General features: G+C 39.2%; 1 protein-coding gene across 1 annotated transcript in view; it reads right to left on the bottom strand.

Annotated features, from left to right (window-relative positions):
- Positions 1–5,355: 5,355 nt before the first annotated feature.
- LOC142666771 (germ cell-specific gene 1-like protein) overlaps positions 5,356–27,589 on the bottom strand; it is a 73,355-nt gene continuing 51,121 nt past the window's right edge. The window contains exons 3-5 of the mRNA XM_075846953.1: positions 20,428–20,580; positions 18,979–19,090; positions 5,356–5,705 (exon numbers count right to left, since the gene is read on the bottom strand). Coding sequence (XP_075703068.1) covers positions 5,411–5,705; positions 18,979–19,090; positions 20,428–20,580 — 560 coding nt within the window. The 3' untranslated portion in view covers positions 5,356–5,410. The remainder of the gene's footprint in view (positions 5,706–18,978; positions 19,091–20,427; positions 20,581–27,589) is intronic.

The raw sequence follows: 27,589 nt of genomic DNA, 5'->3' as shown, positions 1-27,589 counted from the left end.
CTAATCCTATCATGCGTGATACTGTCTATTGTACTGTGTATCTAATCCTATCATGTGTGATACTGTCTATTGTACTGTCTATCTGATCCTATCATGTGTGATACTGTCTGCTGAGCCCTGTATCTAATCCTATCATGTGTGATACAGTCTGCTGAGCCGTGTATCTAATCCTATCTTGTGTGATACTGTCTGCTGAGCTGTGTATCTAATCCTATCATGCGTGATACTGTCTATTGTACTGTGTATCTAATCCTATCATGCGTGATACTGTCTGCTGAGCTGTGTATCTAATCCTATCATGTGTGATACTGTGCTGAGCCGTGTATCTAATCCTATCATGTGTGATACTGTCTACTGAGCTGGTGTATCTAATCCTATCATATGTGATACTGTCTGCTGAGCTGTGTATCTAATCCTATTATGTGTGATACTGTCTGCTGAGCTGTGTATCTAATCCTATCATGTGTGATACTGTCTGCTGAGCTGTGTATCTAATCCTATCATGTGTAATACTGTCTGCTGAGCTGTGTATCTAATCCTATCATGTGTGATACTGACTGCTGAGCTGTGTATCTAATCCTATCACGTGTGATACTGTCTGCTGAGCTGTGTATCTTATCCTAACATGTGTGATACTGTCTGCTGAGCTGTGTATCTTATCCTAACATGTGTGATACTGTCTGCTGAGCTGTGTATCTGATCCTATCATGTGTGATACTGTCTACTGAGCTGCTGTATCTAATCCTATCATGTGTTATACTGTCTGCTGAGCTGCTGTATCTAATCCTATCATGTGTGATACTGTCTGCTGAGCTGTGTATCTAATCCTATCATGTGTGATACTGTCTGCTGAGCTGTGTATCTAATCCTATCATGTGTGATACTGTCTGCTGAGCTGCTGTATCTAATCCTATCATGTGTGATACTGTCTGCTGAGCTGCTGTATCTAATCCTATCATGTGTGATACTGTCTGCAGAGCTGTGTATCTAATCCTATCATGTGTGATACTGTCTGCTGAGCTGTGTATCTAATCCTATCATGTGTGATACTGTCTGCTGAGCTGTGTATCTAATCCTATCATGTGTGATACTGTCTGCTGAGCTGCTGTATCTAATCCTATCATGTGTGATACTGTCTGCAGAGCTGTGTATCTAATCCTATCATGTGTGATACTGTCTGCTGAGCTGTGTATCTAATCCTATCATGTGTGATACTGTCTGCTGAGCTGTGTATCTAATCCTATCATGTGTGATACTGTCTGCTGAGCTGTGTATCTAATCATATCATGTGTGATACTGTCTGCTGAGCTGTGTATCTAATCCTATCATGTGTGATACTGTCTGCTGAGCTGTGTATCTAATCCTATCATGTGTGATACTGTCTGCTGAGCTGTGTATCTAATCCTATCATGTGTGATACTGTCTGCTGAACTGTGCATCTAATGCTATCATGTGTGATACTGTCTGCTGAGCCACTGTATCTAATCCTATCATGTGTGATACTGTCTGCTGAGCTGTGTATCTAATCCTATCATGTGTGATACTGTCTGCTGAGCTGTGTATCTAATCATATCATGTGTGATACTGTCTGCTGAGCTGTGTATCTAATCCTATCATGTGTGATACTGTCTGCTGAGCTGTGTATCTAATCCTATCATGTGTGATACTGTCTGCTGAGCTGTGTATCTAATCCTATCATGTGTGATACTGTCTGCTGAACTGTGCATCTAATGCTATCATGTGTGATACTGTCTGCTGAGCCACTGTATCTAATCCTATCATGTGTGATACTGACTGCTGAGCTGTGTATCTAATCCTATCATGTGTGATACTGTCTGCTGAGCTGCTGTATCTAATCCTATCATGTGTGATACTGTCTGCAGAGCTGTGTATCTAATCCTATCATGTGTGATACTGTCTGCTGAGCTGTGTATCTAATCCTATCATGTGTGATACTGTCTGCTGAACTGTGTATCTAATCCTATCATGTGTGATACTGTCTGCTGAGCTGTGTATCTAATCCTATCATGTGTGATACTGTCTGCTGAACTGTTCATCTAATGCTATCATGTGTGATACTGTCTGCTGAGCTGTGTATCTAATCCTATCATGTGTGATACTGTCTGCTGAGCTGCTGTATCTAATCCTATCATGTGTAATACTGTCTGCTGAGCTGTGTATCTAATCCTATCATGTGTGAGACTGTCTGCTGAGCTGTGTATCTAATCCTATCATGTGTGATACTGTCTGCTGAGCTGTGTATCTAATCCTATCATGTGTGATACTGTCTGCTGAGCTGTGTATCTAATCCTATCATGTGTGAGACTGTCTGCTGAGCTGTGTATCTAATCCTATCATGAGTCTGAGAGGTTGATATGGGGGGACAGTTTGTTCACCCCACATTGGCTCTTCCTAATTACACTTTAGAAGAAGAAATCAATAGAAATCCTGGAGCCGCTGCAGAGATAACGTGGCTGGAGCCGCTGCAGAGATAACGTGGCTGGAGCCGCTGCAGAGATAACGTGGCTGGAGCCGATGCCATTTCTATCTGTCACAGCAGCGAGCCGGGACGTGGCATTGCCACGGTGCTTAGTGACAGGTCTCGGTGGCTGGCCCGGCTCTGCTGCATCTAGGTCTAGGTGAGGGGCTGTGATGACTGTACAGGGTTACTGATCCCAGTACTAGAGGAGGAGAAGACCAGGAGACACTTGTAGGATGGGGTTAGCCGAGGACTCACTCCAGAAGGTTCTTGCTCAATTCTTGGGAGTCCAAACACCTCATTCTGTCATTGGGTTCTTTGTCCATTCTAAATATAGTCCAGATTTTTTTAGTCCTGTGGTTGTCCCAGTGGTGAGACCCCTTAGTCATCGGGGGACCTGGAGGTTGCCCAAAACCTTGAGGCTGGGTTCACACGAGCATGTTCGGTCCGTAATGGATGGAACGTATTTCGCCCGCAAGTCTCGGACCGAACACAGTGCAGGGAGCCGGGCTCCTAGCATCATAGTTATGTACGACGCTAGGAGTCCCTGCCTCGCTGCAGGACAACTGTCACGTACTGAAAACACGATTATAGTACGGGACAGTTACGGACCGAACATGCTCGTGTGAATCCAGCCTAGTCACATCAGAATCATTGACATGGGATTTCTCACAGTGCTATGAGGCTCCTGACAGGCTGTCACCATATATATATATACACTAGTCCTTCTCAATGAATTAGAAGATCATCAGAAAGTTCATTTATTTCAGTAATTCATAAAGTGTCTCCTATATATTCTATAGGTTCATCACACACAGAGGGATCCATTTCCTGCATTGCTTTCTTTTAATGTTGATGATTATGGGAACGGTTAATGAAAACCCCAAATTTAGTGTCTCCGCAAATTAGAATAATATATAAGCCCAATTTCAAAAATGATTTTTAATACTGAAATGTCGTCCTACTGAAAAGTCTGTCCAGTATCTGCCCTCAATACTCGGTCGGGGCTCCGACTGGTATGGGGGCGATCAGCCTGTGGCACTGCTGAGGTGTTATCAATGCGGCGTGGCATGGAGGTGATCAGCCTGTGGCACTGCTGAGGTGTTATCAATGCGGTGTGGCATGGAGGTGATCAGCCTGTGGCACTGCTGAGGTGTTATCAATGCGGCGTGGCATGGAGGTGATCAGCCTGTGGCACTGCTGAGGTGTTATCAATGCGGTGTGGCATGGAGGTGATCAGCCTGTGGCACTGCTGAGGTGTTATCAATGCGGTGTGGCATGGAGGTGATCAGCCTGTGGCACTGCTGAGGTGTTATCAATGCGGTGTGGCATGGAGGTGATCAGCCTGTGGCACTGCTGAGGTGTTATCAATGCGGTGTGGCATGGAGGCGATCAGCCTGTGGCACTGCTGAGGTGTTATCAATGCGGCGTGGCATGGAGGTGATCAGCCTGTGGCACTGCTGAGGTGTTATCAATGCGGTGTGGCATGGAGGCGATCAGCCTGTGGCACTGCTGAGGTGTTATCAATGCGGCGTGGCATGGAGGTGATCAGCCTGTGGCACTGCTGAGGTGTTATCAATGCGGCGTGGCATGGAGGCGATCAGCCTGTGGCACTGCTGAGGTGTTATCAATGCGGCGTGGCATGGAGGCGATCAGCCTGTGGCACTGCTGAGGTGTTATCAATGCGGCGTGGCATGGAGGCGATCAGCCTGTGGCACTGCTGAGGTGTTATCAATGCGGCGTGGCATGGAGGGGATCAGCCCGTGGCACTGCTGAGGTGTTATCAATGCGGCGTGGCATGGAGGCGATCAGCCTGTGGCACTGCTGAGGTGTTATCAATGCGGCGTGGCATGGAGGTGATCAGCCTGTGGCACTGCTGAGGTGTTATCAATGCGGCGTGGCATGGGGGCGATCAGCCTGTGGCACTGCTGAGGTGTTATCAATGCGGCGTGGCATGGAGGCGATCAGCCTGTGGCACTGCTGAGGTGTTATCAATGCGGCGTGGCATGGAGGGGATCAGCCCGTGGCACTGCTGAGGTGTTATCAATGCGGCGTGGCATGGAGGCGATCAGCCTGTGGCACTGCTGAGGTGTTATCAATGCGGCGTGGCATGGAGGTGATCAGCCTGTGGCACTGCTGAGGTGTTATCAATGCGGCGTGGCATGGGGGCGATCAGCCTGTGGCACTGCTGAGGTGTTATCAATGCGGCGTGGCATGGAGGGGATCAGCCCGTGGCACTGCTGAGGTGTTATCAATGCGGCGTGGCATGGAGGCGATCAGCCTGTGGCACTGCTGAGGTGTTATCAATGCGGCGTGGCATGGAGGTGATCAGCCTGTGGCACTGCTGAGGTGTTATCAATGCGGCGTGGCATGGGGGCGATCAGCCTGTGGCACTGCTGAGGTGTTATCAATGCGGCGTGGCATGGAGGGGATCAGCCCGTGGCACTGCTGAGGTGTTATCAATGCGGCGTGGCATGGAGGCGATCAGCCTGTGGCACTGCTGAGGTGTTATCAATGCGGCGTGGCATGGAGGTGATCAGCCTGTGGCACTGCTGAGGTGTTATCAATGTGGCGTGGCATGGAGGTGATCAGCCTGTGGCACTGCTGAGGTGTTATGGATGTGGCGTGGCATGGGGGCGATCAGCCTGTGGCACTGCTGAGGTGTTATGGACGCCAGGTTGCGTCTCCATAAAGCTGTCAGCAGAGGGAAGCATGAAGTGCTGGGAAATGTCCTGCGCTGACTCTGGACCTGATATAACACAGTGGCAGGAAAACTGGCCATTCAGGAGTCTGCAAAAGCTTAATGACGGCCCCTATAATTATAAAGATATATCCTACGGCAACTGCAGGACAGACATGACATAAGGAACGCCTATTCAATGATTTTATTAAAAAAGTATATAATCACAAGAAATACCAAATGTAGTAAAACTAGCAATACTCGTCACAATGTCTGTAGGGAAAGTCATTCAGATTTCCGTAGTTTGAGGGACTCTGCCCCGGCGCCATCGATAAATCCACAAAGTTTTCCCTGTTATCCTGTAATGTGTTTATATATATATCCCACCCCGGCTGGGAGCCATCCTGTTCCTGTGCTTTCTGCTTGTTCTGTAAACTTCTTTCCAGGTTCCGTCTCCTCTGCTTAAACTCTAGAATTGTCTTTGTGTATCTGTTGATGGTTGTGACCGATGCCGCCATGCAACAGGTGAATGAGCCCCACGCCAAACTACGGGAGAAAACACATGATGTATATTATGAAATAGTTCTTCACCAATAAAATTATATATATATATATATATATACAGCTGGTATAACCTGGGTATCTTCTGTATATAATTATATATGTACAGCTGGTATAAGTTATACATCTTCTTGTATATAGTGATATATAGAGCATGCTGGTATAACCTGGGTATCTCCTGTATATAATTATATATGTACAGCTGGTATAAGTTATACATCTTCTTGTATATAGTGATATGGAGCATGCTGCTATAACCTGGGTATCTTCTGTATATAATTATATATGTACAGCTGGTATAAGTTATACATCTTCTTGTATATAGTGATATGGAGCATGCTGGTATAACCTGGGTATATTATGTATATAATTATATATGTACAGCTGGTATAAGTGATACATCTTCTTGTATATAGTGATATGGAGCATGCTGCTATAACCTGGGTATCTCCTGTATATAATTATATATGTACAGCTGGTATAAGTTATACATCTTCTTGTATATAGTGATATGAAGCATGCTGGTATAACCTGGGTATATTCTGGATATAATTATATATGTACAGCTGGTATAAGTTATACATCTTCTTGTATATAATATGGAGCATGCTGGTATAACCTGGGTATCTTCTGTATATAATTATATATATACAGCTGGTATAAGTTATACATCTTCTTGTATATAGTGATATGGAGCACGCTGGTATAACCTGGGTATCTTCTGTATATAATTATATATGTACAGCTGGTATAAGTTATACATCTTCTTGTATATAGTGATATGGAGCATGCTGGTATAACCTGGGCATCTTCTGTATATAATTATATATGTACAGCTGGTATAAGTTATACATCTTCTTGTATATAGTGATATGGAGCATGCTGGTGTAACCTGGGCATCTTCTATATATAATTATATATGTACAGCTGGTATAAGTTATACATCTTCTTGTATATAGTGATATGGAGCATGCTGGTATAACCTGGGTATCTTCTGTATATAATTATATATGTACAGCTGGTATAAGTTATACATCTTCTTGTATATAGTGATATGGAGCATGCTGGTATAACCTGGGTATCTTCTGTATATAATTATATATGTACAGCTGGTATAAGTTATACATCTTCTTGTATGTAGTGATATGGAGCATGCTGGTATAACCTTGGTATCTTCTGTATATAATTATATATGTACAGCTGGTATAAGTTATACATCTTCTGGTATATAGTGATATGGAACATGCCGGTATAACCTGGGTATATTCTGTATATAATTATATATATACAGCTGGTATAAGTTATACATCTTCTTGTATATAGTGATATGGAGCATGCTGGTATAACCTGGGTATCTTCTGTATATAATTATATATGTACAGCTGGTATAAGTTATACATCTTCTTGTATATAGTGATATGGAGCATGCTGGTATAACCTGGGTATCTTCTGTATATAATTATATATGTACAGCTGGTATAAGTTATACATCTTCTTGTATATAGTGATATGGAGCATGCTGGTATAACCTGGGTATCTTCTGTATATAATTATATATGTACAGCTGGTATAAGTTATACATCTTCTTGTATATAGTGATATGGAGCATGCTGGTATAACCTGGGTATCTTCTGTATATAATTATATATGTACAGCTGGTATAAGTTATACATCTTCTTGTATATAGTGATATGGAGCATGCTGGTATAACCTGGGTATCTTCTGTATATAATTATATATGTACAGCTGGTATAAGTTATACATCTTCTTGTATATAGTGATATGGGGCATGCTGGTATAACCTGGGTATCTTCTGTATATAATTATATATGTACAGCTGGTATAAGTTATACATCTTCTTGTATATAGTGATATGGAGCATGCTGGTATAACCTGGGTATCTTCTGTATATAGTTATATATGTACAGCTGGTATAAGTTATACATCTTCTTGTATATAGTGATATGGAGCGTGCTGGTATAACCTGGGCATCTTCTGTATATAATTATATATGTACAGCTGGTATAAGTTATACATCTTCTTGTATATAGTGATATGGAGCATGCTGGTATAACCTGGGCATCTTCTGTATATAATATATATGTACAGCTGGTGTAAGTTATACATCTTCTTGTATATAGTGACATGGAGCATGCTGGTATAACCTGGGTATCTTCTGTATATAATTATATATGTACAGCTAGTATAAGTTATATATCTTCTTGTATATAGTGATATGGAGCATGCTGGTATAACCTGGGTATCTTCTGTATATAATTATATATGTACAGCTGGTATAAGTTACACATCTTCTTGTATATAGTGATATGTAGCATGCTGGTATAACCTGGGTATCTTCTATATATAATTATATATGTACAGCTGGTATAAGTTATACATCTTCTTGTATATAGTGATATGGAGCATGCTGGTATAACCTGGGTATCTCCTGTATATAATTATATATGTACAGCTGGTATAAGTTATACATCTTCCTGTATATAGTGATATGGAGCATGCTGATATAACCTGGGTATCTTCTGTATATAATTATATATGTACAGCTGGTATAAGTTATACATCTTCCTGTATATAGTGATATGGAGCATGCTGGTATAACCTGGGTATCTTCTGTATATAATTATATATGTACAGCTGGTATAAGTTATACATCTTCCTGTATAAAGTGATATGGAGCATGCTGGTATAACCTGGGTATCTCCTGTATATAATTATATATGTACAGCTGGTATAAGTTATACATCTTCTTGTATATAGTGATATGGAGCATGCTGGTATAACCTGGGTATCTTCTGTATATAGTTATATATGTACAGCTGGTATAAGTTATACATCTTCTTGTATATAGTGATATGGAGCGTGCTGGTATAACCTGGGCATCTTCTGTATATAATTATATATGTACAGCTGGTATAAGTTATACATCTTCTTGTATATAGTGATATGGAGCATGCTGGTATAACCTGGGCATCTTCTGTATATAATATATATGTACAGCTGGTGTAAGTTATACATCTTCTTGTATATAGTGACATGGAGCATGCTGGTATAACCTGGGTATCTTCTGTATATAATTATATATGTACAGCTAGTATAAGTTATATATCTTCTTGTATATAGTGATATGGAGCATGCTGGTATAACCTGGGTATCTTCTGTATATAATTATATATGTACAGCTGGTATAAGTTACACATCTTCTTGTATATAGTGATATGTAGCATGCTGGTATAACCTGGGTATCTTCTATATATAATTATATATGTACAGCTGGTATAAGTTATACATCTTCTTGTATATAGTGATATGGAGCATGCTGGTATAACCTGGGTATCTCCTGTATATAATTATATATGTACAGCTGGTATAAGTTATACATCTTCCTGTATATAGTGATATGGAGCATGCTGATATAACCTGGGTATCTTCTGTATATAATTATATATGTACAGCTGGTATAAGTTATACATCTTCCTGTATATAGTGATATGGAGCATGCTGGTATAACCTGGGTATCTTCTGTATATAATTATATATGTACAGCTGGTATAAGTTATACATCTTCCTGTATAAAGTGATATGGAGCATGCTGGTATAACCTGGGTATCTCCTGTATATAATTATATATGTACAGCTGGTATAAGTTACACATCTTCTTGTATATAGAGATGTGGAGCATGCTGGTATAACCTGGGTATCTTCTGTATGTAATTATACATGTACAGCTGGTATAAGTTATACATCTTCCTGTATATAGTGATATGGAGCATGCTGGTATAACCTGGGTATCTTCTGTATATAATTATATATGTACAGCTGGTATAAGTTATACATCTTCTTGTATACAGTGATATGGAGCATGCTGGTATAACCTGGGTATCTCCTGTATATAGTTATATATGTACAGCTGGTATAAGTTATACATCTTCTTGTATATAGTGATATGGAGCGTGCTGGTATAACCTGGGCATCTCCTGTATATAATTATATATGTACAGCTGGTATAAGTTACACATCTTCTTGTATATAGAGATGTGGAGCATGCTGGTATAACCTGGGTATCTTCTGTATGTAATTATACATGTACAGCTGGTATAAGTTATACATCTTCCTGTATATAGTGATATGGAGCATGCTGGTATAACCTGGGTATCTTCTGTATATAATTATATATGTACAGCTGGTATAAGTTATACATCTTCTTGTATACAGTGATATGGAGCATGCTGGTATAACCTGGGTATCTCCTGTATATAGTTATATATGTACAGCTGGTATAAGTTATACATCTTCTTGTATATAGTGATATGGAGCGTGCTGGTATAACCTGGGTATCTTCTGTATATAATTATATATGTACAGCTGGTATAAGTTATACATCTTCTTGTATATAGAGATGTGGAGCATGCTGGTATAACCTGGGTATCTTCTGTATATAATTATACATGTACAGCTGGTATAAGTTATACATCTTCCTGTATATAGTGATATGGAGCATGCTGGTATAACCTGGGTATCTTCTGTATATAATTATATATGTACAGCTGGTATAAGTTATACATCTTCTTGTATACAGTGATATGGAGCATGCTGGTATAACCTGGGTATCTCCTGTATATAGTTATATATGTACAGCTGGTATAAGTTATACATCTTCTTGTATATAGTGATATGGAGCGTGCTGGTATAACCTGGGTATCTTCTGTATATAATTATATATGTACAGCTGGTATAAGTTATACATCTTCTTGTATATAGTGATATGGAGCATGCTGGTATAACCTGGGTATCTTCTGTATATAATTATATATGTACAGCTGGTATAAGTTATACATCTTCTTGTATATAGTGATATGGAGCATGCTGGTATAACCTGGGTATCTTCAGTATATAATTATATATGTACAGCTGGTATAAGTTATACATCTTCTTGTATATAGTGATATGGAGCATGCTGGTATAACCTGGGTATCTTCTGTATATAATTATATATGTACAGCTGGTATAAGTTATACATCTTCTTGTATATAGTGATATGGAGCACGCTGGTATAACCTGAGTATCTTCTGTATATAATTATATATGTACAGCTGGTATATTATACATCTTCTTGTATATAGTGATATGGAGCACGCTGGTATAACCTGGGTATCTTCTGTATATAATTATATATGTACAGCTGGTATAAGTTATACATCTTCTTGTATATAGTGATATGGAGCATGCTGGTATAACCTGGTTATCTTCTGTATATAATTATATATGTACAGCTGGTATAAGTCATACATCTTCTTGTATATAGTGATATGGAGCATGCTGGTATAACCTGGGTATCTTCTGTATATAATTATATATGTACAGCTGGTATAAGTTATACATCTTCTTGTATATAGTGATATGGAGCATGCTGGTATAACCTGGTTATCTTCTGTATATAATTATATATGTACAGCTAGTATAAGTTATACATCTTCTTGTATATAGTGATATGGAGCATGCTGGTATAACCTGGGTATCTTCTGTATATAATTATATATGTATAGCTGGTATAAGTTATACATCTTCTTGTATATAGTGATATGGAGCATGCTGGTATAACCTGGGTATCTTCTGTATATAATTATATATGTATAGCTGGTATAAGTTATATATCTTCCTGTATATAGTGATATGGAGCATGCTGGTATAACCTGGGCATCTTCTGTATATAATTATATATGTACAGCTGGTATAAGTTATACATCTTCCTGTATATAGTGATATGGAGCATGCTGGTATACCCTGGGTATCTTCTGTATATAATTATATATGTACAGCTGGTATAAGTTATACATCTTCTTGTATATAGTGATATGGAGCATGCTGGTATAACCTGGGTATCTTCTGTATATAATTATATATGTACAGCTGGTGTAAGTTATACATCTTCTTGTATATAGTGATATGGAGCATGCTGGTATAACCTGGGTATCTTCTGTATATAATTATATATGTACAGCTGGTATAAGTTATACATCTTCTTGTATATAGTGATATGGAGCATAGTGGTATAACCTGGGTATCTTCTGTATATAATTATATATGTACAGCTGGTATAAGTTATACATCTTCTTGTATATAATTCTATATGTACAGCTGGTATAACCTGGGTATCTTCTGTATATAATTATATATGTACAGCTGGTATAAGTTATACATCTTCTTGTATATAGTGATATGAAGCATGCTGGTATAACCTGGGTATCTCCTGTATATAATTATATATGTACAGCTGGTATAAGTTATACATCTTCTTGTATATAGTGATATGGAGCATGCTGGTATAACCTGGGTATATTATGTATATAATTATATATGTACAGCTGGTATAAGTTATACATCTTCTTGTATATAGTGATATGGAGCATGCTGGTATAACCTGGGTATCTCCTGTATATAATTATATATGTACAGCTGGTATAAGTTATACATCTTCTTGTATATAGTGATATGGAGCATGCTGGTATAACCTGGGTATATTCTGTATATAATTATATATGTACAGCTGGTATAAGTTATACATCTTCTTGTATATAGTGATATAGAGCATGCTGGTATAACCTGGGTATCTTCTGTATATAATTATATATGTACAGCTGGTATAAGTTATACATCTTCTTGTATATAGTGATATGGAGCATGCTGGTATAACCTGAGTATCTTCTGTATATAATTATATATGTACAGCTGGTATAAGTTATACATCTTCTTGTATATAGTGATATGAAGCATGCTGGTATAACCTAGGCATCTTCTATATATAATTATATATACACAGCTGGTATAAGTTATACATCTTCTTGTATATAGTGATATGGCGCATGCTGTTATAACCTGGGCATCTTCTATATATAATTATATATACACAGCTGCTATAAGTTATACATCTTCTTGTATATAGTGATATGGAGCATGCTAGTATAACCTGGGTATCTTCTGTATATAATTATATATGTACAGCTGGTATAAGTTATACATCTTCTTGTATATAGTGATATGGAGCATGCTGGTGTAACCTGGGTATCTTCTATATATAATTATATATGTACAGCTGGTATAAGTTATACATCTTCTTGTATATAGTGATATGGAGCATGCTGGTATAACCTGGGTATCTTCTGTATATAATTATATATGTACAGCTGGTATAAGTTATACATCTTCTTGTATATAGTGATATGGAGCATGCCGGTATAACCTGGGTATCCTCTGTATATAATTATATATGTACAGCTGGTATAAGTTATACATCTTCTTGTATGTATATAGAGATGTGGAGCATGCTGGTATAACCTGGGTATCTTCTATATATAATTATATATGTACAGCTGGTATAAGTTATACATCTTCTTGTATATAGTGATGTGGGGCATGCTGGTATAACCTGGGTATCTTCTGTATATAATTATATATGTACAGCTGGTATAAGTTATACATCTTCTTGTATGTATATAGAGATGTGGAGCATGCTGGTATAACCTGGGTATCTTCTGTATATAATTATATATGTACAGCTGGTTTAAGTTATACATCTTCTTGTATATAGTGATATGGAGCATGCCGGTATAACCTGGGTATCTCCTGTATATCATTATATATGTACAGCTGGTATAAGTTATACATCTTCTTGTATATAGTGATATGGAGCATGCTGGTATAACCCGGGCATCTCCTGTATATAATTATATATGTACAGCTGGTATAAGTTATACATCTTCTTGTATATAGTGATATGGAGCATGCTGGTATAACCTGGGTATCTTCTGTATATAATTATATATGTACAGCTGGTATAAGTTATACATCTTCCTGTATATAGTGATATGGAGCATGCTGGTATAACCTGGGTATCTCCTGTATATAATTATATATGTACAGCTGGTATAAGTTATATATCTTCTTGTATATAGTGATATGGAGCATGCTGGTATAACCTGGGTATCTCCTGTATATCATTATATATGTACAGCTGGTATAAGTTATACATCTTCTTGTATATAGTGATATGGAGCATGCTGGTATAACCTGGGTATCTTCTGTATATAATTATATATGTACACCTGGTATAAGTTATACATCTTCTTGTATATAGTGATATGGAGCATGCTGGTATAACCTGGGTATTTACTGTATATAATTATATATGTACAGCTGGTATAAGTTATACATCTTCTTGTATATAGTGATATGGAGCATGCTGGTATAACCTGGGTATCTTCTGTATATAATTATATATGTACAGCAGGTATAAGTTATACATCTTCTTGTATATAGTGATATGGAGCATGCTGGTATAACCTGGGTATCTTCTGTATATAATTATATATGTACAGCTGGTATAAGTTATATATCTTCTTGTATATAGTGATATGGAGCATGCTGGTATAACCTGGGTATCTCCTGTATATAATTATATATGTACAGCTGGTATAAGTTATACATCTTCTTGTATATAGTGATATATAGAGCATGCTGGTATAACCTGGGTATCTTCTGTATATAATTATATATGTACAGCTGGTATAAGTTATACATCTTCTTGTATATAGTGATATGGAGCATGCTGGTATAACCTGGGTATCTTCTGTATATAATTATATATGTACAGCTGGTATAAGTTATATATCTTCTTGTATATAGTGATATGGAGCATGCTGGTATAACCTGGGTATCTCCTGTATATCATTATATATGTACAGCTGGTATAAGTTATACATCTTCTTGTATATAGTGATATGGAGCATGCTGGTATAACCTGGGTATCTTCTGTATATAATTATATATGTACATCTGGTATAAGTTATACATCTTCTTGTATATAGTGATATGGAGCACGCTGGTATAACCTGGGTATCTTCTGAATATAATTATATATTTACAGCTGGTATAAGTTATACATCTTCTTGTATATAGTGATATATAGAGCATGCTGGTATAACCTGGGTATCTTCTGTATATAATTATATATGTACAGCTGGTATAAGTTATACATCTTCTTGTATATAGTGATATGGAGCATGCTGGTATAACCTGGGTATATTATGTATATAATTATATATGTACAGCTGGTATAAGTTATACATCTTCTTGTATATAGTGATATGGAGCATGCTGGTATAACCTGGGTATCTCCTGTATATAATTATATATGTACAGCTGGTATAAGTTATACATCTTCTTGTATATAGTGATATGGAGCATGCTGGTATAACCTGGGTATATTCTGTATATAATTATATATGTACAGCTGGTATAAGTTATACATCTTCTTGTATATAGTGATATAGAGCATGCTGGTATAACCTGGGTATCTTCTGTATATAATTATATATGTACAGCTGGTATAAGTTATACATCTTCTTGTATATAGTGATATGGAGCATGCTGGTATAACCTGAGTATCTTCTGTATATAATTATATATGTACAGCTGGTATAAGTTATACATCTTCTTGTATATAGTGATATGAAGCATGCTGGTATAACCTAGGCATCTTCTATATATAATTATATATACACAGCTGGTATAAGTTATACATCTTCTTGTATATAGTGATATGGCGCATGCTGTTATAACCTGGGCATCTTCTATATATAATTATATATACACAGCTGCTATAAGTTATACATCTTCTTGTATATAGTGATATGGAGCATGCTAGTATAACCTGGGTATCTTCTGTATATAATTATATATGTACAGCTGGTATAAGTTATACATCTTCTTGTATATAGTGATATGGAGCATGCTGGTGTAACCTGGGTATCTTCTATATATAATTATATATGTACAGCTGGTATAAGTTATACATCTTCTTGTATATAGTGATATGGAGCATGCTGGTATAACCTGGGTATCTTCTGTATATAATTATATATGTACAGCTGGTATAAGTTATACATCTTCTTGTATATAGTGATATGGAGCATGCCGGTATAACCTGGGTATCCTCTGTATATAATTATATATGTACAGCTGGTATAAGTTATACATCTTCTTGTATGTATATAGAGATGTGGAGCATGCTGGTATAACCTGGGTATCTTCTATATATAATTATATATGTACAGCTGGTATAAGTTATACATCTTCTTGTATATAGTGATGTGGGGCATGCTGGTATAACCTGGGTATCTTCTGTATATAATTATATATGTACAGCTGGTATAAGTTATACATCTTCTTGTATGTATATAGAGATGTGGAGCATGCTGGTATAACCTGGGTATCTTCTGTATATAATTATATATGTACAGCTGGTTTAAGTTATACATCTTCTTGTATATAGTGATATGGAGCATGCCGGTATAACCTGGGTATCTCCTGTATATCATTATATATGTACAGCTGGTATAAGTTATACATCTTCTTGTATATAGTGATATGGAGCATGCTGGTATAACCCGGGCATCTCCTGTATATAATTATATATGTACAGCTGGTATAAGTTATACATCTTCTTGTATATAGTGATATGGAGCATGCTGGTATAACCTGGGTATCTTCTGTATATAATTATATATGTACAGCTGGTATAAGTTATACATCTTCCTGTATATAGTGATATGGAGCATGCTGGTATAACCTGGGTATCTCCTGTATATAATTATATATGTACAGCTGGTATAAGTTATATATCTTCTTGTATATAGTGATATGGAGCATGCTGGTATAACCTGGGTATCTCCTGTATATCATTATATATGTACAGCTGGTATAAGTTATACATCTTCTTGTATATAGTGATATGGAGCATGCTGGTATAACCTGGGTATCTTCTGTATATAATTATATATGTACACCTGGTATAAGTTATACATCTTCTTGTATATAGTGATATGGAGCATGCTGGTATAACCTGGGTATTTACTGTATATAATTATATATGTACAGCTGGTATAAGTTATACATCTTCTTGTATATAGTGATATGGAGCATGCTGGTATAACCTGGGTATCTTCTGTATATAATTATATATGTACAGCAGGTATAAGTTATACATCTTCTTGTATATAGTGATATGGAGCATGCTGGTATAACCTGGGTATCTTCTGTATATAATTATATATGTACAGCTGGTATAAGTTATATATCTTCTTGTATATAGTGATATGGAGCATGCTGGTATAACCTGGGTATCTCCTGTATATAATTATATATGTACAGCTGGTATAAGTTATACATCTTCTTGTATATAGTGATATATAGAGCATGCTGGTATAACCTGGGTATCTTCTGTATATAATTATATATGTACAGCTGGTATAAGTTATACATCTTCTTGTATATAGTGATATGGAGCATGCTGGTATAACCTGGGTATCTTCTGTATATAATTATATATGTACAGCTGGTATAAGTTATATATCTTCTTGTATATAGTGATATGGAGCATGCTGGTATAACCTGGGTATCTCCTGTATATCATTATATATGTACAGCTGGTATAAGTTATACATCTTCTTGTATATAGTGATATGGAGCATGCTGGTATAACCTGGGTATCTTCTGTATATAATTATATATGTACATCTGGTATAAGTTATACATCTTCTTGTATATAGTGATATGGAGCACGCTGGTATAACCTGGGTATCTTCTGAATATAATTATATATTTACAGCTGGTATAAGTTATACATCTTCTTGTATATAGTGATATATAGAGCATGCTGGTATAACCTGGGTATCTTCTGTATATAATTATATATGTACAGCTGGTATAAGTTATACATCTTCTTGTATATAGTGATATGGAGCATGCTGGTATAACCTGGGTATCTTCTGTATATAATTATATATGTACAGCTGGTATAAGTTATATATCTTCTTGTATATAGTGATATGGAGCATGCTGGTATAACCTGGATATCTCCTGTATATCATTATATATGTACAGCTGGTATAAGTTATACATCTTCTTGTATATAGTGATATGGAGCATGCTGGTATAACCTGGGTATCTTCTGTATATAATTATATATGTACATCTGGTATAAGTTATACATCTTCTTGTATATAGTGATATGGAGCACGCTGGTATAACCTGGGTATCTTCTGAATATAATTATATATGTACAGCTGGTATAAGTTATACATCTTCTTGTATATAGTGATATGGAGCATGCTGGTATAACCTGGGTATCTCCTGTATATCATTATATATGTACAGCTGGTATAAGTTATACATCTTCTTGTATATAGTGATATGGAGCATGCTGGTATAACCCGGGCATCTCCTGTATATAATTATATATGTACAGCTGGTATAACCTGGGTATCTTCTTGTAAACGGTGTGTGTAACTATTTTTTGGATGTAGTATATATTTGAATGATTTTTGCTGCACTTTGTAGATGTTAATGTCTCCCCCTCTCCGGGCTCTTTGCTGATTTGATATCTTTTTCTACTTTAATAGACATTTCTAATTTAAACTTCGATACCACTTCAAAAGGATGTCGATAAAATATGTAATGAGTTTTTCATCTCCAAGCAAATTCTCTCAGTCCTGAAACTGCTGAGCAATGGACTTTTTAGTTGTGGAGAACTATCCTGGTCTTCTGATCTCCGCGTGTCGAGGGATTTCCTCCGTTATTTCATTACAGACCAAGTCATTTCTTAGTCAGGATCTGATTTCAGGGAGACCGCTGACGGGGAAGTGGACCACATGAATGGTTCTGCGCTCCCAGCTGGCCACCATATAGCCATCCGGTGATGGAGAATTACAGACTTTTGTATTCTACGATCTCGAAATCCACAGAACGAGATGTGATCAGGACAGAGAACGACTCCATAATGGTTCTGCCCTTTGAGGAATGGTCCATTGACAGGAGTGGTTTTACTAGACCCATCTGATCGACTCGTTGAGTATCAACAGGGGTCATTGGAGTGGATAGGCTCGTGTCCCACTACCTAGTCCCTCTAGTCCATATTATAGCCTTCAATCGCCACAATTTTGATAGTTCCCATGTTGACCCCAACTGTATCAACTTAGTGGCAAAGATGACCACTACTTTGCCAAGGTTCTGGCAAGTGCAAGTCTCCGAACTTCACGGACCTTCAGACAGAACATTTGGTGAAGTCTATGGTTGTGTTGTCAATATCAGTGGGTGAAGGGCCATCATGGATGTAGAGGACATAGAGGTCTACAGTTGTCGTTACTTTTTAAAAAAAAACTTTAATGGAGTATAACCATCTTACCAGTAGGACCATCCATAGTCCCAGTTCTGAGGTCTCCAATCCTCTGGACCAAGATTGACCGTCATCTGGAAGACTGTTGTGTACATCATGTGTGCAACCATTCCAAGCAACCCTAAAAACGGGGAAAAAAAAATAATCCAAAATTTTCAAAAACAGCCTAGATGGCACTAGAAACCACTAGATGGCAGCATTATTTTAGAGTGGGCAATAATAGGTGTTGCCGTACACATAACATGCAAATAGTTCGAATTGGCCGATATCGACCATCTCAGCAGATCTTTGAAAATACACCAGCAGCAATGGACTAACAATATCTGCATTACTCGGAAGACTTTTCCACAGGAAGAACCATATTGACCGTGTCTGCCCTTATAATTCCTGGATCGGTGACATATTAACCCTTGTATGGCTGGTGTAAGGCGTGATCCACATGGCAGAATTTTATTGATTATAAATGGCGCAAGTGGCTCACTGTGTAAACACACTTGTTGGTAATATTAAGGGGGAGCGAAATGGACCCCTAATATGGCGGCCCAGGCATCTGCTTCCGTGTGCCCAGTCTACCATCTAATTTGGTTGGATTGTAAGATCTTTGCACTCTTGCCTATTCACCATTGTGGGCAGATGTTTTTTTCCTCCATAAATGTTGGTCAGACTTCTCATGAACGTTAAATAATGTGACCAACGCCCTCGAGAAGATGGTCCCAAATGTATGGTTTGAGTGGAGAGGACAGCGTTATACGCGAAAACCATGGGTGTCCATATAAAGTATGGATGCAACGGCCACCCTCAGCTCCGGTAAATAGAGGACGGTACCATTTATGTTCATACGCCCTAAGACTGTGGATAAGGTGTGTCGAGAGGACTCCAAGGACTCTTTTTGGAAGAGATAAAAGGAGAACCGCCATGGAGAGGGTTGAGTTGTATGGTGGTGCCACTTCAAAAGCGTTGTGCACGGGGCAGCAGATATGACTTTAGTCCCTCTTTGTCCCCATTACTTAATATTTTTAGTCTTGGATGTAAATCTTCCCATCAGGCGGTCGTCATCAGCCATTATTTCCTATGTAGACTACAGCTCTTGTATTTTCCAAAAAGGAAGCCAAACCAAGTCCTAGTGGAAACATTTTGAGTTCAGGACACATAAATCAGACGGTTCCTCTTTCCTTCACAGATGAAGGACTCGTCGTATTTCACGGTTACTGGCCGCAAGTTTTTTGGGAAATTTTTGCATCCAATCTGATAAATTACTCCTGATTGTCTCCCCACTTACGACTCTACAAATGTTCCCGTCAATTTCTGTAGATTGATCAAAGCTGCGGGAAAGAACATACTGTACCAAATATGAGAGTCGTCTTCTTGTCTGTACATGAGACCCAAGTGCCGACATCTCACCGCACGTTCCCACTCACCCGGGCAATGTACACAAAACTTCACCTGAGTGCGTCTTACCTGATAAAACGGTAAAAATTGCGGCAAAGGCATTGAGCTTGAGGCCGTCAATAACTGAGGTATAATAACAAACTTCTATGGACATGAGGCTGACCCCTGTGAGGAGCAGTGTGATGTACAAGACTTCTGCCACGATCGAGAGCCACAAGACACCTGCACATAAGACATAAGGACCATCATTAGAAGGGGAACGTAACCCTAAATACCTTTACCTGGAGTCACCTGTTCATAGTACACTGCGACAAGGCACCTATGAGATCCACATCCACATACCCTTACTACTGACAATCATGTGTGAGAGGTTGTCACAGCCCCGCCCCCTGTTACTGACATCACTCATATATAATATAATTACATTGTGATCAGACATGACATCCACACATCTTATATACAGTAACAGCTATTCATCTATTACTACTGACAACCAGCCAGTATATCATGTGTGAGAGGTTGTCACAGCCCCGCCCCCTGTTACTGACATCACTGATATAATATAATTACATTGTGATCAGACATGACATCCACACATCTTATATACAGTAACAGCTATTCATCTATTACTACTGACAACCAGCCTGTATATCATGTGTGAGAGGTTGTCACAGCCCCGCCCCCTGTTACTGACATCACTGATATATAATATAATTACATTGTGATCAGACATGAGATCCGCACATCTTATATACAGTAACAGCTATTCATCTATTACTACTGACAACCAGCTTGTATATCATGTGTGAGAGGTTGTCACAGCCCCGCCCCATGTTACTAACATCACTGATATATAATATAATTACACTGTGATCAGACAAGAGATCCACACATCTTATATACAGTAACAGCTATTCATCTATTACTACTGACAACCAGCCTGTATACCATGTGTGAGAGGTTGTCACAGCCCCGCCCCCTGTTGCTGACATCACTGATATATAATTACACTGTGATCAGACATGAGATCCATACATCTTATATACAGTAACAGCTATTCATCTATTACTACTGACAACCAGCCAGTATATCATGTGTGAGAGGTTGTCACAGCCCCGCCCCCTGTTACTGACATCACTGATATATAATATAATTACATTGTGATCAGACATGAGATCCACACATCTTATATACAGTAACAGCTACTCATCTATTACTACTGACAACCAGCCTGTATATCATGTGTGAGAGGTTGTCACAGCCCCGCCCCCTGTTACTGACATCACTGATATATAATATAATTACACTGTGATCGGACATGAGATCCACACATCTTATATACAGTAACAGCTATTCATCTATTACTACTGACAACCAGCCTGTATATCATGTGTGAGAGGTTGTCACAGCCCCGCCCCCTGTTACTGACATCACTGATATATAATATAATTACATTGTGATCAGACATGAGATCCACACATCTTATATACAGTAACAGCTATTCATCTATTACTACTGACAACCAGCCTGTATATCATGTGTGAGAGGTTGTCACAGCCCCGCCCCCTGTTACTGACATCACTGATATATAATATAATTACATGAGATCCACACATCTTATATACAGTAACAGCTATTCATCTATTACTACTGACAACCAGCCTGTATATCATGTGTGAGAGGTTGTCACAGCCCCGCCCCCTGTTACTGACATCACTGATATATAATATAATTACATTGTGATCAGACATGAGATCCACACATCTTATATACAGTAACAGCTATTCATCTATTACTACTGACAACCAGCCTGTATATCATGTGTGAGAGGTTGTCACAGCTCCGCCCCGTTACTGACGTCACTGATATATAATATAATTACATGTGATCAGACATGAGATCCACACATCTTATATACAGTAACAGCTATTCATCTATTACTACTGACAACCAGCCTGTATATCATGTGTGAGAGGTTGTCACAGCCCCGCCCCCTGTTACTGACATCACTGATATATAATATAATTACATTGTGATCAGACATGAGATCCACACATCTTATATACAGTAACAGCTATTCATCTATTACTACTGACAACCAGCCTGTATATCATGTGTGAGAGGTTGTCACAGCCCCGCCCCCTGTTACTGACATCACTGATATATAATATAATTACATTGTGATCAGACATGAGATCCACACATCTTATATACAGTAACAGCTATTCATCTATTACTACTGACAACCAGCCTGTATATCATGTGTGAGAGGTTGTCACAGCCCCGCCCCCTGTTACTGACATCACTGATATATAATATAATTACACTGTGATCAGACATGAGATCCACACATCTTATATATAGTAACAGCTATTCATCTATTACTACTGACAAACAGCCTGTATATCATGTGTGAGAGGTTGTCACAGCCCCACCCTTTTTCCCTTGCTGAATATGTATAATTACAAGGTTACCCGAGTAAAACTCTCTTTTACTGTGGACAAATTATAACTCAAAACAGGGGATAGTAGAGAAAGTGAACAATGTTATTAGATATACCTTTAGTTTTAGTGGAGATACCCTTTAATTTTTTCATAAAAGAGCAGTGCTAAAAAGCTAAAAGAGCCTAAAGGAACCTACATCATAGCTTTACCTTTGAAGAACATTTCATAGGTTAAGTTTATATAAAATGCTGAGTAACATTCCAAATATTCTGCTTTTATTTGTCTCACATTAATTCTCAGTTACTTTGTCTAATACTCCAGTCACACCCAGAACTGCATTAACAATACTGCTCAGCACTATGGGAGAAGTTTTTTTCTACACCAGTCTAGTATAGTTATTACATTTTCCAGAGCATGCTGTGGTCAGACCCTGAACCAGCAGGGAGGTTTATGCTCAAAATGCAGCTTTGGCTGTGACTAGAGTATAAGACTGCATATAAGTAAGTGAAATGAGTATTTGCAGAGTTACTCAGCATTACCTCTAGCAGGAAACAATCCCAAGAGAAATGGATTTCATTCAGCCACAGGGCAGTCCGTTCCTTTGCGCAGATTACAGCAACTTTCTGCCATTTCAAAGACGAGAAGGACAATTTTACAATATAAATGGTAATTCTGATGTAATATCGGAGCGCAATAAATACGACTCTAGAGGCCAGAACGTCTGGCGAGGCGATTTTTTTTTTCGTAACCCGCTTATTTTTATTCCAGTTAATGGGAATTTCTGATCAATAGAGATCAGCTGAATGGATCTAATTACAGTTTCCTACCTGGATGGTCAGGAAGAAGGAAATCAGAAAATCTGCTCAGTGGAGAAATCAGAGCAAAGGGGAAGTGGTACTGTGCAGCGGCCATACCTCCAGCAACGGGGACAGGGGAAGTGGTACTGTGCAGCGGCCATACCTCCAGCAACGGGGACAGGGGAAGTGGTACTGTGCATATAATGCTAGATAGTTTTTCGTGATTTTTTTCACTTTTTTTTTTTTCGTGATTTTTTCTAGTGCAGGACAGAGTTTTATGTCCCCTCATACAGTCACATCATTAGTGGCTGTGGTTACATCAAGCATTAGATCAGTCGATCCCTCTCATCTGAGATCAGACCTACATCCTGATCATCTAGATCGTGAGCAGCCACATGGTTGATCCTCCTTAGAAGTCACCTGTCAGGTCTCTGCTGATCACTCATGTTCTTTGGTTTGTTCTCAGAGGCTGAACTGTGTCTAGAGAATTTATCTAACAGGGTGGTCATCCGAAAAGCTTAACTTCATTGACCAAAGGATACAATAAATAATACTGCCATACAGTGACTAAGTAACGCAGGTTTCCCAACATGTCCAAGATTTGCCAATCTGTACTTATTTTTTTTAATCAAAACTAGATATGGACCCCAGCACAATGGAAAAGGAAATCATTCCCCGAGGAAATCCATATGGGAGAGTGGATCCTGGTAATTTGGTGTGTCCTTATACCGCCACACACTGCATGAATGAAGCCTACATACAGGTAAATAGATAATAGTAACAACTCTGGTGCTCCAGGGTCTGAAGAGCTTGTGTGCAGTGAAAGAAACGGGCTGGAACGATGAGAAGTGTATGACGCTGATTGGTCGCTGATTGGTCACTGGTCACCGATTGGTCACTGATTGGTCACTGATTGGTCGCTGATTGGTCACTGGTCACCGATTGGTCACTGATTGGTCACTGATTGGTCGCTGATTGGTCACTGGTTGGTCAGCGTCATACACTCTTCTGTACAACGCCCACTTGGTAAAAAGTAAAAACACGCCCAGTTTACTATTAAGAAACGAATTAGCATAAATCTAAAAATTGCTCATAACTTGTTTAAAAATGATCGTTTTTCAAAATAAAATCCACTGTCGTCTACATTACAGCGCCGATCAGATTATGTAGGAGATTATAATCTGGTGACAGAGCCTCTTTAATGCCTTCTTTCCTGGTGCTCTAGTGTCGTGAAGAGGTTCATTCTTGCTTTCCTGGTGCTCTAGGATATTGAAGGGGTTAATGCCTGCTTTCAGGGTGCTGTAGGGCAGTGTAGGGGTTAATGGCTACTTTCCTAAAGTTCTAGGGTAGTGAAGGGGTTAATGGCTACTTTCTTGTTAATCATGGGTAGTGAAGGGGTTATTAACAGTTTCCTTGTTGCTAAAGAAGTAAATGGGTTAATGGCTGCGTCCCTGCTGGTCTAGGGTAATGGAGGGGTTAATGGCTGCGTCCCTGGTGGTGGAAGTGTTAATACCTGGCGTCCAGCAGTGGTTTACTCACCTCCCCAGGCCCTCCTATAATAGTGAAGGCCCACCAGGACCATTAACCCCCTTAATACACTAGACCACCTGTTCTCTCCTTCCTCAATAAACTTAAACCACCATTAACCCCTTTAATACGCTAGATGGGACCATTATTCCGTTCACTCCTCTAGACCACCAGGAATGTTATTCTTAACCCCTCGACTACACTAAGCCACCAGGGAATGTATTTATTACCTCCACATCAGAGGTGTCATCTTACTTGTTTGTCTAGGTACATAGTGCACATACGGGGGTATTAGTAAGGCCCTCTACAGTGGTATTATTCAGGACACCTACTCATTTAGACACGCCCACCTAAATTAAACCACACCCACTTTGATAACGGTTTGCAGAGTAATCGCCCTGTAACCAACCTTCGCAAGTTGACACCTAAATATCACACCGGCTGAAAGGATCTGGAGGAATTTATACCTGTTGAGAGCGGATTTATGAGCGTCCACCACCAAAGACGACCCTCAGGTCTACTGAGCTGGAAGAGCACCTGAGAGTTCACAGCAGGTCAGCAACATCATTGAGAGAGAAGACTAAAATGAGAGCCCAGTCTGCAGGAGAGCATGGAAACCGCATTAGAAAAAGAAACAGATTTATCAAAGAGAGTCACTGCCCTGTTTAGAAATGGAAGACCTAGAGAAGAGAGTCACTGCCGTGTTTAGAGATGGAAGACCTAGAGAAGAGTCACTGCCCTGTTTAGAGATGGAAGGCCTAGAGAAGAGAGTCACTGCCGTGTTTAGAGATGGAAGACCTAGAGAAGAGAGTCACTGCCCTGTTTAGAGATGGAAGACCTAGAATAGAGAGTCACTGCCCTGTTAAGAAATGGAAGACCTAGAGAAGAGAGTCACTGCTCTGTTTAGAGATGGAAGACCTAGAGAAGAGAGTCGCTGCCCTGTTTAGAGATGGAAGGCCTAGAATAGAGAGTCACTGCCCTGTTTAGAGATGGAAGGCCTAGAATAGAGAGTCCCTGCCCTGTTTAGAGATGGATGACCTAGAGAAGATTCACTGCCCTGTTTAGAGATGGATGACCTAGAGAAGATTCACTGCCCTGTTTAGAGATGGAAGACCTAGAGAAGAGAGTCACTGCCCTGTTTAGAGATGGAAGACCTAGAGAAGAGAGTCGCTGCCCTGTTTAGAGATGGAAGGCCTAGAATAGAGAGTCACTGCCCTGTTTAGAGATGGAAGGCCTAGAATAGAGAGTCCCTGCCCTGTTTAGAGATGGATGACCTAGAGAAGATTCACTGCCCTGTTTAGAGATGGAAGACCTAGAGAAGAGAGTCACTGCCCTGTTTAGAGATGGAAGACCTAGAGAAGAAAGTCACTGCCCTGCTTAGAGATGGAAGACCTAGAGAAGAGAGTCACTGCCCTGTTTAGAGATGGAAGACCTAGAGAAAAGAGTCGCTGCCCTGTTTAGAGATGGAAGGCCTAGAATAGAGAGTCACTGCCCTGTTTAGAGATGGAGGGCCTAGAATAGAGAGTCCCTGCCCTGTTTAGAGATGGATGACCTAGAGAAGATTCACTGCCCTGTTTAGAGATGGAAGGCCTAGAATAGAGAGTCACTGCCCTGTTTAGCGATGGAAGACCTAGAGAAGAGAGTCACTGCCCTGTTTAGAGATGGAAGACCTAGAGTAGAGAGTCACTGCCCTGTTTAGAGATGGAAGACCTAAAGAAGAGAGTCACTGCCCTGTTTAGAGATGGAAGACCTAGAGAAGAAAGTCACTGCCCTGTTTAGAGATGGAAGACCTAGAGAAGAGAGTCACTGCCCTGTTTAGAGATGGAAGACCTAGAGAAGAGAGTCACTGCCCTGTTTAGAGATGGAAGACCTAGAGAAGAGAGTCACTGCCCTGTTTAGAGATGGAAGACCTAGAGAAGAAAGTCACTGCCCTGTTTAGAGATGGAAGACCTAGAGAAGAGAGTTACTGCCCTGTTTAGAGATGGAAGGCCTAGAGAAGAGAGTTACTGCCCTGTTTAGAGATGGAAGACCTAGAGAAGAGAGTCACTGCCCTGTTTAGAGATGGAAGACCTAGAGAAGAAAGTCACTGCCCTGTTTAGAGATGGAAGACCTAGAGAAGAGAGTCACTGCCCTGTTTAGAGATGGAAGACCTAGAGAAGAGAGTCACTGCCCTGTTTAGAGATGGAAGGCCTAGAGAAGAGAGTTACTGCCCTGTTTAGAGATGGATGACCTAGAGAAGAGAGTCACTGCCCTGTTTAGAGATGGAAGGCCTAGAATAGAGAGTCACTGCCCTGTTTAGAGATGGAAGGCCTAGAATAGAGAGTCACTGCCCTGTTTAGAGATGGAAGGCCTAGAATAGAGAGTCACTGCCCTGTTTAGAGATGGAAGGCCTAGAATAGAGAGTCACTGCCCTGTTTAGAGATGGATGACCTAGAGAAGAGAGTTACTGCCCTGTTTAGAGAT

The sequence above is a fragment of the Rhinoderma darwinii genome, chromosome 13, assembly GCF_050947455.1.
Source record: "Rhinoderma darwinii isolate aRhiDar2 chromosome 13, aRhiDar2.hap1, whole genome shotgun sequence".
Lineage (NCBI taxonomy): Eukaryota > Metazoa > Chordata > Amphibia > Anura > Rhinodermatidae > Rhinoderma > Rhinoderma darwinii.
Note: the sequence above shows the minus strand (reverse complement) of the source record. Positions and strands in the feature narration are given on the sequence as shown.